This window comes from Apaloderma vittatum, unplaced genomic scaffold (genome assembly GCF_000703405.1).
Source record: "Apaloderma vittatum isolate BGI_N311 unplaced genomic scaffold, ASM70340v1 scaffold6670, whole genome shotgun sequence".
In the NCBI taxonomy this organism is placed as follows: Eukaryota; Metazoa; Chordata; class Aves; order Trogoniformes; family Trogonidae; genus Apaloderma; species Apaloderma vittatum.
The window spans coordinates 1-15712 of record NW_009692759.1 but is presented as its reverse complement, the minus strand read 5'-3'; the positions used below and the strand labels follow the sequence as shown (position 1 = coordinate 15712).

The following is a 15712-nucleotide window of genomic DNA, read 5'->3' as shown; positions in this document are numbered from 1 at the left end:
AGCCTCAATAATTCTGTGATTCTGTGAAATGCCATTCAACAGAAAACACTAGTACGAGAAAGAGAAAACAGAAATGCAAGAAAAGAGAAAAATAATCAGCTTTTGTGCTAAAGCCTGTCAGAGAGTATTTCTTTGAGTCTCTTGAGTTTCTTCAGAGAGAGATAGTTTACTCCATGTTCTATAGGACTGTCTTTACATCTCATATAAAATTTCAGGATTAGTTTATTATTCCTAGCTTTCCACCACGACAAAAGTAGGCGTCCAAAGTAGGTTTTCCCAGTCAAAAATAGGAGTAAAGAGATCCAACACAGACCTTCCCTATGGTCATGGTTCTGAAAGGGCAGCTGGGCAGTTGGCAGTGGCAGAGTCTGCTCTGCCCAAGCTGGAACAAAGGCTTGATCCTGGGTATCTCAAGTCTCAGAGTATTTTGTGTGTTAGCGTTGAGCACCATGGTAGGTGACAAGGGTTGCCACAAATACTGAAAAGTAGTAAATAAGCAGTCACATAGGAAAACATTTCAGCATCTCCTATATAAATATTACTTAAGGTGGATCTGTGCTCACAGCTAGGGACTACTCTTACTCTTCAGAAAAGAACTCCATTGCGGAGGGAAAAATATGAAAAGAAAGAAATCACTTTATGTAGAAACCTTGCATTTTGGGCCCCGAACAAAATTCCTTTGATACAGTAAACTTCAAAAGATGACATTTAGCAGGTTTATGCTGTTTGAATAACTTCATATGAAGGAATCGGGCTCATTTCAGTCATTTGGAGATTGTTTATTTGTGGCCACCTGCACAAATCGGTGTCTTTCAATGGACTGTTCCATCTGGAGCTTAGTGAAGGACTCATTTCTGTCTGATGCCTTTATTTTTCATCTCTTATCTTCTGAAAACACACATTTAATGGAAGCTGAGCATAATTCTTCAGTTCTGTTCTGTTTGTCTTAAAAATGCAGCCCAAGCCACAAATGATGCATTCCTGAAGACAGACATAATGAAGAGCACAGGAATACTTAGGGACATGGTTTAGGGGTGACTTGGCAGTGCTAGCTTAATGGCTGGACTTGCTTATCTTAAAAGTCTCTTCCGACCAAAGAGATTCAGTGATTCTGTGAATGGCAACTGCTGTCACGTGAAAACCAGAAGTTTTGCGCTGTTAGATGGGACGGTACAGAATATCGAATAGGAAGCCATTTGAGCATAGTTATCTAAAGCTGTTTATGACTAAGCTAGTGTAAGACTGGCTGAGAGAATGAATCATGTTATTCTGTGGCATGCTTGATAAAACACATTTCTGTGGACTACGGATCAGAAGCATCTTGTATTCTGGTAGAGCAGCGTTCACTGAGCTGCACTCAGGTCCCAAGGGTGTTCAGAGAAGAAAAATGTGACTAGCACGGCATGTGCTACCAGGGCACCCGATGCAGTTAAAAGGTAAGAGGTGTAACTGTACGAATACCTGTCTGTGTGGCCAGCCTCTTGAAACTGGACAGCAGCTTTTGGCTACTGAACTAGAGAAATCTTTAAAAGGTTTTTGAATTTCAAAATACGTAGAGGTTTTCCTCTGACGACTGAGGTCTCTTTATGGGACCTTGAATCAGAGATACTTAAAATACTAGCCACAGTCAAACACCAGACCCTAGGAGATGACTGTTACAGAGCCTGTTCTGAAACTCTTTGCTTCACTATTTTACTGCTGTGTGGTTCCAGTTCTCAGATACATTTTCTCTTAAACACTTTGAATTAAATACATCAGAAGTGCAGGCAGGCATTCCTCTAGGCTCTTGGATTTCACCTCTAGTGACTTTTCAGCTTTTACATTCTTTAAAACAAGAGTCATATGGAGAGATTTTAACCCTCAAAGCAGTCTTCCATGCTCAGATTAGTAGCAAAGAGGTGAAAAGAATTTATACTTACAAAATAAAAACACATATCCATTTATTTTTTTTTGTTAGGAGACACTGGAAAAATCCTGAAATTTGACCCACCCGAAGAGTTTTAAGTATCAGTCAGTAACATGACCTTCTGCAGGCTGCTTCTTTATCAAGAGGATTATCAGTCATGGCTATTAGTAAGAGATCTATGCAATTCTTTGTAACTGCCTAAATTGCTGGGATGAGGATGAGAGTTTAGAACCACTGTTGCTTTGGCTGCACAGCGCCATTTTTACAGTGTCACTTTGAACTGATACCAGATGAGTGTATTGTACAAACTATTTAACTTATCTTTGTGGACTCAGAAAGCAAAGAAACCACCAAACACAAAGTCCTGAGATCCAATATAAACTGTATGTCATCCTTTTGGGCACATTTTCATCAGGTTGGCTTTTTTTTTGTTGTTGATTTATCAAACTTTTTGTGTAGGGTTCACAGCACTACACAAACTCCTTCTCAGCTACTGGAAAATGGTAGTCCCAACATGCCTTATGGTAGCATTTTTTTTTTAAGTATTTCTTAATGCGCAGTTGGAACTGCATTTTAAATACTTTCATCTCCCCAAATGTCAGTCTTTATGCACGCCAAAAATAAGCATAATCTTGTTCAACTGTCACTCATTTCTCCCATCCCAGTAGGAAGAATTCCTGGAAATATTTTAGGACTCTATAGCATGGAAGCTGCTTCTGAGGTTGCCCAGCTCTTAGAGGTTATTACCATTGGGTTTGCCAAGAAGTAACAGGATTTTATTTCCGTGGTTTTGCAAGTGTCTTGGTGAGGGCAATAAGCCAAGAAAGAAATCGGTGATTCCACCACAGTGTTCCCAATTAATTGCTGAGAGAAAGACTTCTCCAAAACTCTTAGTTGTATCACTCCTTGTGTAAGTTTCAGTCACTTAAAGACAGTATCTAAAAATACCAGAAAATCTAACTAATGAAATACACTATCACAATGTAGATGTTCCAGGATGATAAGCAATCAGCAGCTGGATCCTTTGCAAGTTGCTTCCTTACCTGCAGAATTACCAGGTTAGAGGCTGGTCACGTTTCTCTGGGAACACGTTGCTCTCTAGAAGACTATCTTTTAAACAGTTTAAACCATTTGTTCACAGCCACTCTTAATGGTTTGAGAATTAAGTTGGAAAGACTGAATCGCACTAAATTGTGAGAAACTAGATCTGTTTCATAGCAAGACAATCCAGCTTAATTTTGTGAAGTCTTCATCAGCTTTAGTACCTCCGACAGTTAAAGTGACTGAGTTACAACTGAACTGATTCTTCATCTTCTCACTGACAGTAGATACTACCTACTCCTGCCTGGATGTGTCATACAGGGGATAAACCATCTTCTTCACCAGCAGTTTAACTTCTTCCCTTCTTTTAAACCAGTTTCCTCTACCACTGCCAAGACCACCTCTCTGATTTCTCACATCCCTCACTGTCTTTCTTCATCCGGCCTCCTCCTTTTTCTGCTACAGTCCTTCTTGTCTTGCTCATCTCTGGATACAAACAGGGGACAGAGTTGACAACTGTTCCAAATGAGAAAAGATTAGGAAGTAAAAACGGAACTACAATCTCTCCCACAAGTTGGAGAGTGCAGTACGGAAATTAGAATACCAGCAACCTGCTTGATGTGTTAGTAACCCTCCTTTAGCTTTAAGATGTTTTGCTCTTTGCTCCATTAGCACTGGAAATAATAGAACACAAGAAAAAAACTTCTACTGCTAATTCCCGCTGAACCAAAGCAGATGATTTTGAAGTGTCAAGAATTAGTTAAATAGAGATAAAATGTGAATTACTTCCTATTGCACTCTAAGAGCAGGCAAGCAGCTGTGATGTGAACTTTTGATAAAACTAGTGTATGTCTTGGCCACGCTTAACATATAACTGCCATGAGTTTGAAAATAAACTCACATATTTACCTAGAAAAGAACACATGAACAGCAGCACATTTCTTCTAATGATCAACACCCTGAACTGTTTTTCAGATTTTGGCTTACATGCCATGCAATTTTTTTAGACGCTGCAGCTTCTTTTGTAAGAATCTAGGCTGACTAACAAAGACTTCTCTCTCTTCTTAGCTGCTTTTTGCAGTTTCTTGAAATCTTGCCAGAGTGTCGAGAGATCTGCTGAGTACAGAGCAAAAAACGCTGCTGTAGACCACTGCTCCACAACTTTATAGCTTGTTTTAAGATTCTGCTAGAGGGAAATTACAGCAATGACACTACACTACTGGAGATACTTGAGCTTCCTCTAACCCTCTACGTACTGTGTACTACTGTGCAGATGGCTACTTCAGATCCTCAGTATGGAAATTTATTGTAAATTTAGTCCAACAAAGTCCACCTCTAAGCAGGGCTCATCAACTCAGTGCTGCACTGTGACAGCTGTACTTCCAGTCTCAGCTGAACAGTTATGTTTGAATCGCGTTGCAACTGCCTGCTTTGGATAGAATGGGTGGATGACAGCCACAGGGAAGTTGTCTTAGATATACAACTCAGATTATATAGATTTAGATTATTTGTCTTCTTAGAGCATCGTTTAAGTATATGGAATGCAAGCTCCTAAAAAAGTAGGTGTTTTGAAACACACCTTATTCCAAATCTAGAGCAGCCACCATGAACACCATCCACTGTCAGCAAACTGAAACCCAGTGGTTTTTTATGTTTTGGGTTTGTTTGTGGGTTTTTTTGGTGTGTTCTTCTTTTGGTTGGTTGGGTTTGGGTTTTTTACACAGAACTGATGCAAGAAAATCCCAACAGAGAAGTACTCTTCTATAATACACATTCCAGAACTAGGTAGAATCATTACACAAATGAATACAACTTAGCAGTACAGCTGCACTTTTTGAATTCCTGCATGAGAAGCCGATACCCAAAGACAGAAAACTGGCTATTTTACACCATCGTCAATGCGCCAACGTTGTGTATGCAGTAACACTGCTCAGCTGAACGTGCTGAAGGCAACAGCACACACCAATGTCTGAGGTGCAAGAACAGTCACAAATCCCTCTGGTTATGTTTAAAGAAAGCTGTTGAAACTGTCTGTTGTACATGTAGTATCGCAAACATGCGATATTATACTTCTGCCATCTTTTGGAGCTGACAAGTTTTAGCAGATTTTGAGAAATCAGATAAGCTACAGGCAGGCCTGGTGTTCAGAATGTGCAGCTGTAACTGCAGGTAATAAATGCACCTGCAGCAGAACTTCAGAAAGTCCCAAGACTAAATGCAAATGGAAGAAAGAAATTTTGTTCTCTGACATTAAAGGGGAAATAGACTGCTATGAAATATTTCTAAGAAAGAGTTCTCCATTTCCACCTTGAAATACACATTTTTATTCCACAGTGTTTAATTAGCTTTATGGCCACTTCCTTGGAAATGAAATGTCAATCAAGTAAACAGTTCACATCTCCACATTTTCAAAACAAGCACTTACCAGGATATATCTTAAAGACTGTGCTAAACCTGGCAATTTCGCTACAATCATACTTTTCGTCTTTACTCTACAGAACAAACTACTCTGTACCCTACAGCTTTCATTTCTTCTCTTTTCTTTGAACGCAACTGTTGTCCTCATGTTGGATTTTAACAACTTCACATGCTCAAAGACATTCTCCTAAAAAAACTTTATCAGGCCATCAACCAACATGGAAATTGTAAAAATAGTAATACAATGGTTGTCATCCTTACAGGCTACCACTCCGCTAAGCCAACAACCTCTCTGAAAACTGTTAAGGATGGAGGGACGAACGTAGCTCTTCGCCAAGCTAGTGCAATTCTGTTGACTTCAAAAGGAATGCATCCACCCATTCTTTTGTATAAAAGCTTCCTCAGAAGGTTAATGGAAATTAAGCTTTCGATCTATTCTAGATTTTCAAAAGGGACAATTTATCCTTTATCACTTGGCAAAAACGAATTTTCCAAAGTATTAATGAATTTCTGTCTCATCCATGCTTTGAAGTTTTGATACCATTCTATAAGCTTTTTTCTCCTTTCAATCTTTTCTTGTAAGCTCATTTTTTTTTCTTTCTCTAGAACAGCAGGAAGCTCTTTCCAGTTCTTAATAAAGATAAATGGAGCCCCCATGGTTTTTAATAATTGTAATGGAGCACTGTGGTACATTGATGAATTTCCGCAGTCACCCGGTGTCATTACATCTTCTATAACAGGCAGAGATCCATATGAACAAGCTTCATAAATTCTATAGCATTCTGTATTTACTCCCACTGGGCACAATGTCAAATCACTCTGCAGCAAGGCATCTTGATAGTTTTTGAAACTTTCATTTGTTTCTTGAGGCTGCCACCTAGGAAAGTAAAGGGGTTGAAAATTAACAATTTTCCGAAAGGCACCACAATGAAAAAATAGAGATATGCTTTAATTTCAATTATTTATAAAACTGAAAATGCCATCAGTGTATGAATTTTATATGACACAGACAATGAATAGGCTTTTACTTTTATTCTTAACTATCTTAAAGAGTCCTCTAATTATTTATTGAAAATGTCACTGTTAAAAATAGATTCTAACATTTTTAAGATATGGTCCTTTTAGGAAATTACTAACACTCAGAAGTAGTAAGAGGCAAATTGAAATGCCTTTTTACATCTTCTACACAACTTGGGTGATGCATATGTCAACTTACTTCACCGCACAATGCAGAAGTAGACACACAGGGAGAAACTCAATGGACTTTTCCATGAAATTTTTTTGGCCTCAAACACTTCAAATCAGTACAGGTTTGCTCTTCAAACATTAGGATGTAAAGCAATCCATTAACCTGAATCCATCTGCTTGAAGTGCCCCAGAACTTCCGTGAAGTAAGAGTTTCTGTGACAGATACAATCTATCTCCCGAGATTCTTCATGGGGGTAGCTGAGGCACTACTGTGTCTGCTACCAAACACTTTACAGGTGTTGCTTGGCAAAATTAAAAAAATACAAATGGAGTCCTATTCCTGTTAGCCAAAAGATCTATTCTACCTATTCTAAATAAAAAAGAACCATACCGTACAGATTAAATCCACTCTCACATATGGAACAAAACAAAATACAGCTGTCTTTTTCCTCTACTAAGACATTAAGACATTCGCAGTGCAAGACAAATATTATTTCTCCCACTACAATCAAAAGTATATCAGAAAAAACCATGATGGTCCTCATATGTAGTACATATTTGAGATTTTTCTATGTATTTAAAAATATGCTTTATGTAAAATATGGCAACAAAACGGCTGTTACATTACGAAGACCTGTATGAAGGGTCTCATCAGTTTTCTCTGTTTTAATTATGAGTGGTGACTTGTACTACTTTTTACCACCTAAGAAAAGATTGGTAATAATGAACAGGCAAAAAAGTCTGAATATTTTCACAAAGTAAATCAAAGACTCACTGTTCTCTGGCTGCAATCCAACAAAGTTTGTCAAGCCCATCCTGCGACAGAATTTCCATCAGAGTTTCCCTAGAAGAGTTCTTATAAACGGTTCCTAAGAAATTACACAGATACGATCTTGGATCATGCAGCATTGACCAGCTGGGTTCAACAACGGGAAAATTTCTGTAGCTGTAAAACCAATGTATACACATTAGACAATTACATGGTTCATGTCAAAGAAAAAAAACATTTTGCACTATTTCACTTTTAGTGCAGCAAATTCTAAGACTAAAACCACCTGTTTGTTGACAGTCCATATCTACAAAAACAGATGAATCCACAAGCAAACCAGTCCAGCCCTTTCCTACAAGTTGGTCTTTATTCCCTTTGCTCCAATCACTCTCCTCAGAGACTTTCCAGAGTACTTACGTCTTCTTTCAACATCAGAGTTATTATGTGTGCATGTTACAAAATATCCTTGAGAAACTGTCTTTTTCAAAAGTAGCTCTTTTTGACGCAACCACTAGTTTTGACTTTAGTGCATAGGTTAATGGTAACTGGGGAGCTACCTTAATCACTGATGATTATCAGCTGAAAATACCACTGGGAACCTCTCACAGGAAAATCTCACTTTGATCTTGGTGGATTTCAGTACTGCTATCTTTTGGCTACTAAATAGCATGTCGTGCAAGTCAAATACCTTGTCACACAGGCTACTTAACTTGCCTTTTTGGACTCAGCAAAACCAACGCAAAGTCCTGGGATCCAGTGTAAGCTGTATGCCATTCTTTTAGACATGTTTTCATCACATCAAGCATTCTTCTGGTTTTTGACTGATTGAATCTCACATAACTTATTGTGGCCAGCATGACAAGACAGTGAAACACTGCCTCAGCTGAAGGACTAGTATTAACTTCTTAATTACATAACGTTAGTATTTTTTCCTGGAACAGGTGAATGTGTAAAAAGTTTCCGCTCCTTTGCATTTTCAAATTAAGACAGATATTTTTTTTAATGTCTTATTTTTGACAGACCACTTTTCTTCTGCTTCTGTTGTTTCTTTTTTTGTAAGAAAAGCTACACCCTGATCCCAATTCTTTACTGGTTTCAAAGGTAGTCTCTATTTCGTAGTAATTTCTTCATTCCCATTAATGGTTCTGAAGACATACTCAGTTTCTTCACCCTCTCAAATTTTGATGGAACAGTCCTTTCCTCATTCTTCTTCTGCATGCTGAATGTTAATTTGCTCACTTTCAGAAAAAATATTTTTCCTTCATGCCAAATAATTTTTCAGGATTCTACATTTTTATTTTCCCTCTTCACTTGAAAAATCTGGCACATCTGTGTACCTTTAAGGAGAAGTTTTAAAACAATTGGTGTGCATGGGCTGCGAAGCCTCATTTTGATACCTGATCTGTCTCTCCCCACCCAACTTCCTTTTACTTAGTAACTTCCAATGGAATGAATTCTCTGATACCATCAAGAATGCAAATTTAGAGTATTTCATTAACACTGTGAGCAAGTTCAAGCTATGTATAAAAACTCTGTACAGCTTGCCAACTGGCTCAATACAGGATAATGAATTAAAATTCAATATAAAATATAAAAATAATCCTGTATTCTTTTCATCTTATATTACCATAAGTAACTTTAACACTATTAACTGTTAATAAGGCGTAAAAATGCATGTAACTGAACCAACCTTTATCTATTCCACATAAACAGTTTGAGCAGTAAGTGTTTCTGTGAGTTAGCAGTTAAGCCACCTTATGTCACTGTGATACTGCAGTATATTATTTCAAATGGGATGCATACAATTTCCTCTTGAGCCATAACAGGAATTTTAAAAAGTACCACCAGTACCATCCCTTTCCTTTCCTACACAAGCAGTAGTTGGAACTTAGTTACCTAAGTATCTTTTAAATCTCCATGTCACTGGTATATATTACATCAGCAGTTACCATGACTCTCAAAAGCAAATCTATTGAAGAGAAAGTAAACAAACAGAAACCCCATCAGGCACAGGTTAATTTTTTTTAAGCTCCCTAAATCCTAGTGTTCTTTTACTGTTATAATTTTTATTGCTAAATGCAATTTCCAAAGATTCCAGCCCTGGATTTGGAAATCATTAATAGGATCATGTTCTTCAATTTTACTTATTACAGTTGTTTTGGGTATCAGCAGTAATATTCAGACGTATTTTCCATACTTCATGCATAACAACTAAGTTTCGATTTTGTTTTGTGCCTACAGGACTTACGTAGCTACTCCCAATGGCCACTGGAAAATATCTTCTTCATTTACCAATGCATAATCATATGTAACGAAGAGCAGATTTACAAATCCTCCATTTCTTTTCAGGTATGGTTGAATCCATTCATTGTTGCACTGCTCATTCCCCAGCAGCACAACCACTACGTGCTGTATTTTGTGAGTCTGAATTAATGTTTGTGCGTAATGCAACCACTGAGTGGCGTAAGCAGTCTTTGCTTTTTCTCTTCCGTTCAGAACTAGTACAATATTTTCAGCTTCAACTGAGAAGTAGCCAGGAACTACAGATGGACCAGTGATGAAGCTGTGAAAATCAAAATACAAACAGTAAACACCTTTAAGACAAATTATTGGCCCTAATCCTCCAAACATCCTTACTCTGTAGTTTGTACTCCAGATATTTTCTTTCTTTAATCATAGATCACAGAATGTCAGGGGTTGGAAGGGCCCTCTAGAGATCATCTAGCCCACCCCCCCTGCCAGAGCAGGATCACCTAGAGTAGGTCACACAGGAACGTGTCCAGATGGGTTTTGAATGTCTCCAGAGAAGGAGACTCCACAACCTCCCTGGGCAGCCTGTGCCAGTGCTCTGCCACCCTCACAGTGAAAAAGTTTTTTCCAATGTTTTCTTGGAACCTCCTATGCTCCAGCTTGCACCCGCTGCCCCTTGTCCTATCACTGGACATCACTGAAAAGAGCCTGCCACCATCCTCCTGACACTCACCCTTTACATATTTATAAACATTAATGAGGTCACCCCTCAGCCTCCTCTTCTTCCAGCTAAGGAGACCCAGCTCCCTCAGCCTGTTTTAAGCAGTTCCCTGTACTTCTTGAACTGAGGGGCACAATATTCCAGATGTGGCCTCACCAGGGCAGAGTAGAGGGGCAGGAGGACCTCTCTCGACCTACTAGCTACTCCCTTTCTAATACACCCCAGGATGCCATTGGCCTTCTTGGCCACGAGGGCACATTGCTGGCTCATGGTCATCCTGCTGTCAACCAGATCCCCCCCCCCGGCCCCTTTCCCCTACACTGCTCTCCAGCAGGCCAGTCCCCAACCTGTACTGGTACTTGGGATTGTTCTTTCCCAGGTGCAAGACTCTACACTTGCCCTTGTTGTATTTAATAAAATTTCTCCCTGCCCAACTCTCCAGCCTGTTTAGGTCTCTCTGAATGGCAGCACAGCCCTCTGGTGTGTCAGCCACTCCTCCCAGTTTTGTGTCATCAGCAAACTTGCTGACGGTGTGCTCTGTTCCCTCATCCAGTTCGCTGATGAATATATTGAATAATACTGGTCCCAGTACCAATCCCTGAGGGACTACACTAGACATAGGTCTCAGTCTAGACTGTTCCCTTGACCACAATATAAATGCAATATACTGCAAAGTAACTGTGCAACTGTGACCATTTCTTTTGTTACCATCTACAGATTAATACAGGAATAAAGTTGACTTCATCTTTTTTTTTCAGGAAAAAGGAGATTTATACTCAAATGAAAATAAGGTATTTTGTCAATAAATCAGAACTACTGCCATATTCAAACATCAAAATGTGGGTAAATAATCAACTTTTTAAAAAAGCATGTACTTGGATGTTCACTAAAGGTAAACCTTTTACTTAACTCCAGTAATAACCAATTAACACTATATTAGAACAAGAGAGGTCCTCCCAAAAATCTCTAAGAGTATACTAACAAGGTATGATTATGAGGGAGACTTAACCAGTTTGGCATACTACTTTTCTCTGTAACTTTGGTTAAGTTAGGGTTAGACCACTGTGTCACCTGATACTGAGTAGAATTTGTAACACCAGAGGTACCTACCTAAATGTAAACTTAGTTGCTTTTGTGACCCAGGTCAAACTTGAGGTTCTGATATAACCCAGTCAGCACAAACATTTTAGGTAGAAAATTGCATTTCTAGATCACACACAATGTATTTACCATGGGAATTTCAATCACGTAGCAAAATCATTAAATCACTAACAATTTTTAAATATTTGACAACAGCCATTTAAGAATTGCAAGGAAGCAAATCAGTGTTTGCCACCTCCTGCTCTGCAGGTAACTGCTCTGTTAACAGACTATTGGCTGAACTCGAAGGATTAGTGATTACTTGGTTTGGGAAAGAGCAGAGGGGACAAAGCTAGCAATTTTTTTTTTTCAAGAGTCAATTAAGTCTTAGATTTTTAACCTGGTACATTACTACAGTTTTTCAGCTACTACCAAAACTTAATTTAGAATGAGCACAAGTTTTTACTAATTTAGACTAAGAATGAATTTTAACTCAAGAATTGCTGAAATCGACAACTAGTTTCAGTTCAAATGTGCTTAGTAAGGAAAAGAAAATTCACAGCAGAAGCTGTAAAAACTACCCCAGTGAGGTTTTCCGAAGCAGACTGACCTTAGGTAAGCATATTCTAAACCTAAGTTAAGCGGACACGCTGCTGGCTCAGTGGGTGTATTTTAGATCCAAGATTCATGAGACTTATGATTTGGAATCAAGACTTCTGACAGATTAAATGTAAGTCACATCAAGACTTAAAATCAAAGTTTAATAGACAATGAGAAAAAAACTCCACTTCATTTAACAGATGATGAGTAAAGAATCAGTGGGATTCAGAGGAGGGAACACTTTGAGCATCAGAATGCCTAAAATACTGAACAGGATACAGAGTTGATCCAGTGATCAGCTTGTAAAAGAGACCTGGGGAAAAAGGTCTTTATCTATGGACACAGTGCTGTGAGGCTGTCAACCTTACAGGAATAACGGGATGTGAAGGTGGGGAAGCAACAACCTGTGTGTAGGAAAATATGAAGTTTAACAGCATAAAAAATTACAGTGGGGAAAAAGAAACACCGTGGAAATCCCATACTTTAACAATAAAACCACAATAAAAACCAGTAATTAAAATAACAGTTATATTTACATGCTTTCTATACCTTGCACAAGTACCTGCCAGTCTGTCAAATTTTAACCTCTCTTATGTTAGTATCAAACTTGGACTTTATATTTTTATAAGATTTAGCATCCAAGTTGAACTAAAAATAAAGACTCTACTAAGACTGGTTACATTAAAAGTCACAAGAAGGTATTTAAATGCTCGTATAGAAGTCTTTCTTTGAGAGGTGCATACCCTAAGGAATGATCTGAGGTCATTATTCAACTGAAACAGGTAGAACAGAGAGAAAAAACAACATAATCATTCAAGTGACAGACTCATTAAGTGCAGCAAATTATTTTCATGTTATGAACATGAAGCAAGGCCTTGAAAAAAATCCTCATGTCTATATCAAGAAGACGATCTATCTGGTAGGGTGTCGCTGATTTCTGCAGTGCCCGAGATTTTAATTCTGGAAACAAAAAAGTTTCTTCCCAACAACACTGCAGGCTCTGGTTCCTATTCAAAGAAAGTACTGTACTCTTTCTCCACATTTGTGAATGGAAAGCTCTCTTCTCTGTCAAAGAGACTACCAAAATGCAATAGCATCATTCATAGCTGATTCACTAATCTTGTAGGATCTGGTGATATTTGCAGACAACGAATACAGCTATTTTTTTAAAGATTACATCATTTCATCTATTTCCTTAGATGTAAACCAGACACTCTAATAATTGTGATGTTTAAATCAAGGCTACGTGTCTTTCTAGAAAATATTTTTTATTCACTTACAAATGTGATGTAGACACTACTAAAAAGATTCTGTGGCTTGTAACAGGTACACAGCCAGATACATTGTTAAACAATTCAAAGCGATGACAAACTTTTACGATCTCTTAAAATAATACCTTTCAATTCACAATCATGTACTTTCTTCAAACGTGATCTGCAAATTTCAGCTAGAACCCCACCTTACTGTGCAAAGGAAAAGTACCTTTTTAAAGTAACACAATTTTCAGAAATTAAATTCTCTTAAATTTTAAAAGAATACTTTGTTAACAGATGGGTCCTGGTGCAAAATGTTGTTGGAAAGCTACTACTGCAGACTGGCAAACTGGCCAGATAAATAAAAAATCCTGCAGGAAATCTGGGTCAAATAGAGAAAAAATCCTTCACCTTTCACGGTATCTTTATAAAAAAACCTTGAAAGTGGTATTAAATAGGACCTTGGAGAAAAGTTCTATATCATTCACTGAACAATATAAAACATTTGACAACAGTCTTAAAACACGCATTATCACAGATTAATTTTTAAAGCAAATGTGTAATCTTCCCTTACATACAAAATTTTGCTTTGCAAACCAAGTAGTTAACCAGATGCTAGGTGTCACAGATTTTTTTTATTATAAATACATATTTACATAAATATTATAAATACAAACAAATCATGATTTTGCTACAACCCTACTCATGCAAGAATGAGTGAAGTCCCTTTGCCCTGAATACAACAGAAACCAAATAACAGCAGACATCTCCCTGCTTCCACGCTTCTTTCAGTCAACTATGAGCCACAAACTGCTTTTCAGACTTTTCCCAGGGTTGTATTTCCCCGCCTCCCGAGGTCTGTTGGCTGCCCTTCCTCTCACCATTGGTAAGTCTTGCTACATTTCTTTCCAGTATACAAATCTTCATAAAACAGCAAATGAAATCGCTCCTTAGTTTTCTATTTTTTTAATAGTCATATGTCTGGGCTAGAATTTGCTGGGTTTATCAAACACGTTTCTCATGAATAAATGTAACTGTTCTTGTGATAATTTTGAATGCGAAGTCGTGGACATATTCCATAGTTTTCAAAACAAGACAAAATTAAAGTATTTGCAACCGATACTGAAATAACTGCAATTTTGGGATAGACAAGATATGTGCATCTTATAAACTTTCCAATGCATTGTTTGTTAAAGTTAACAAATGAAGTCAACATCATGCATCTCAAACATACCTGAAATATGTTTTTCCTGCTCTTTGGCTTCCTTCTCTCCACTGTGCAGTCACATCAGCTGGCTCAAGGGGCCCTCCCAAAACATGCTGCCAAAAGTAAAGACCTAAAATATAAATGAATATACGATGGAGAATTTAAATGCATGGATCTTGCATACTCTACACTCCCAGCAAATACAAGTATTTTTGGGAAATAAGAAAGCATAATGAAGCTGTGGTTTTAGCTGGAGCCGTAGTTAGAGCCAGAACTGTAGTTTTAGCTGGTATGTAGGAGACTTAATATGCTTGGACAAGCAGAATCAGTGGGAGAATGGAGGTATGAGACAAACGTATTCGACAAGGTGAGCTTATCCCCAAGGACAGGATGCTCTTATCTTCAGAGACAGAATACCCCAGGACTCCCAAACTCCATTAAGGTATGCAGAACCAGCCCAGGCCAGCCTTGGCGTCTCTTAACAAAGACGAGGAGTTAACTGAATGGAGTACATCAAAATGACACCCCGATGAAGACTACCATGATGAAGTAAAACAACCACTAGAGACCCCTAATGACCGCTGAAAGACTGTACTGTGCATGCGGGAGCGGGCGGCAACACATGTTAATGAGTTCTCCGAAACCGCATGACTATGTATCTCCAAACTGTACATAAGCTGTACACTCAGCCTGGCGGAGCCATCCCAGCTGTGCCCAGCGCTGCAATAAAGAATACCTGCTTAATAGACGTCAAGGCTATTAAGTTCTGATTTCGGCCTTTTCGCGGCATCAATAACAGTGTAAGAACTTGAGGAAGAAATGTCAGAGCCCCTTATATAATACGGCCGCTGCTTCTCAAATTTTATATGATTCTGAAGTAGACCTTAATGGTCTTCATGCACAGATATCCATATTATTTAATCGTAAATTTCAGTTATTAAAACAAAAACAACGAAGTGCTATATCAGAATGGTTAAGTGATAAACCGACATTGATTACATCTGCTTACCAATTGCTGCTTTGCCCCAAATCTGCACTCTAAGCCTGGTTTGCTCCAGGTGAGCTCTTGCATTTTTTATCATCTTAAGACTAGCCTCGTATCTCTGCTGAGAAGCTGCCAGTTCACTTTTCTCCTCCGCTTCCCAGGGATTCCACTCCTCGTTTCCCAAGGCAGCATGATCTGTGAAACCCGACAGCGTAATTTCACTATTAAAGAACCGATTTACAAGTTTAGAAAACCGACAGGCATTACTGAACTCCGGATTTCCGGCAGGACCTG

The 15712-nt window shown here is 38.4% G+C and overlaps 1 protein-coding gene across 1 annotated transcript; it reads right to left on the bottom strand.

Annotated features, from left to right (window-relative positions):
• Positions 1 to 5253: 5253 nt before the first annotated feature.
• On the bottom strand, positions 5254 to 15639 carry TMEM5 (transmembrane protein 5; the record flags this gene model as incomplete). The annotated part of the gene is made up of 5 exons (XM_009866496.1): positions 5254 to 6242; positions 7329 to 7499; positions 9571 to 9885; positions 14461 to 14563; positions 15443 to 15639. Coding segments are annotated over 5 exons (1204 nt in total), but the record flags the coding sequence as incomplete, so codon positions are not given.
• Between the last annotated feature and the right edge of the window lie 73 nt (positions 15640 to 15712).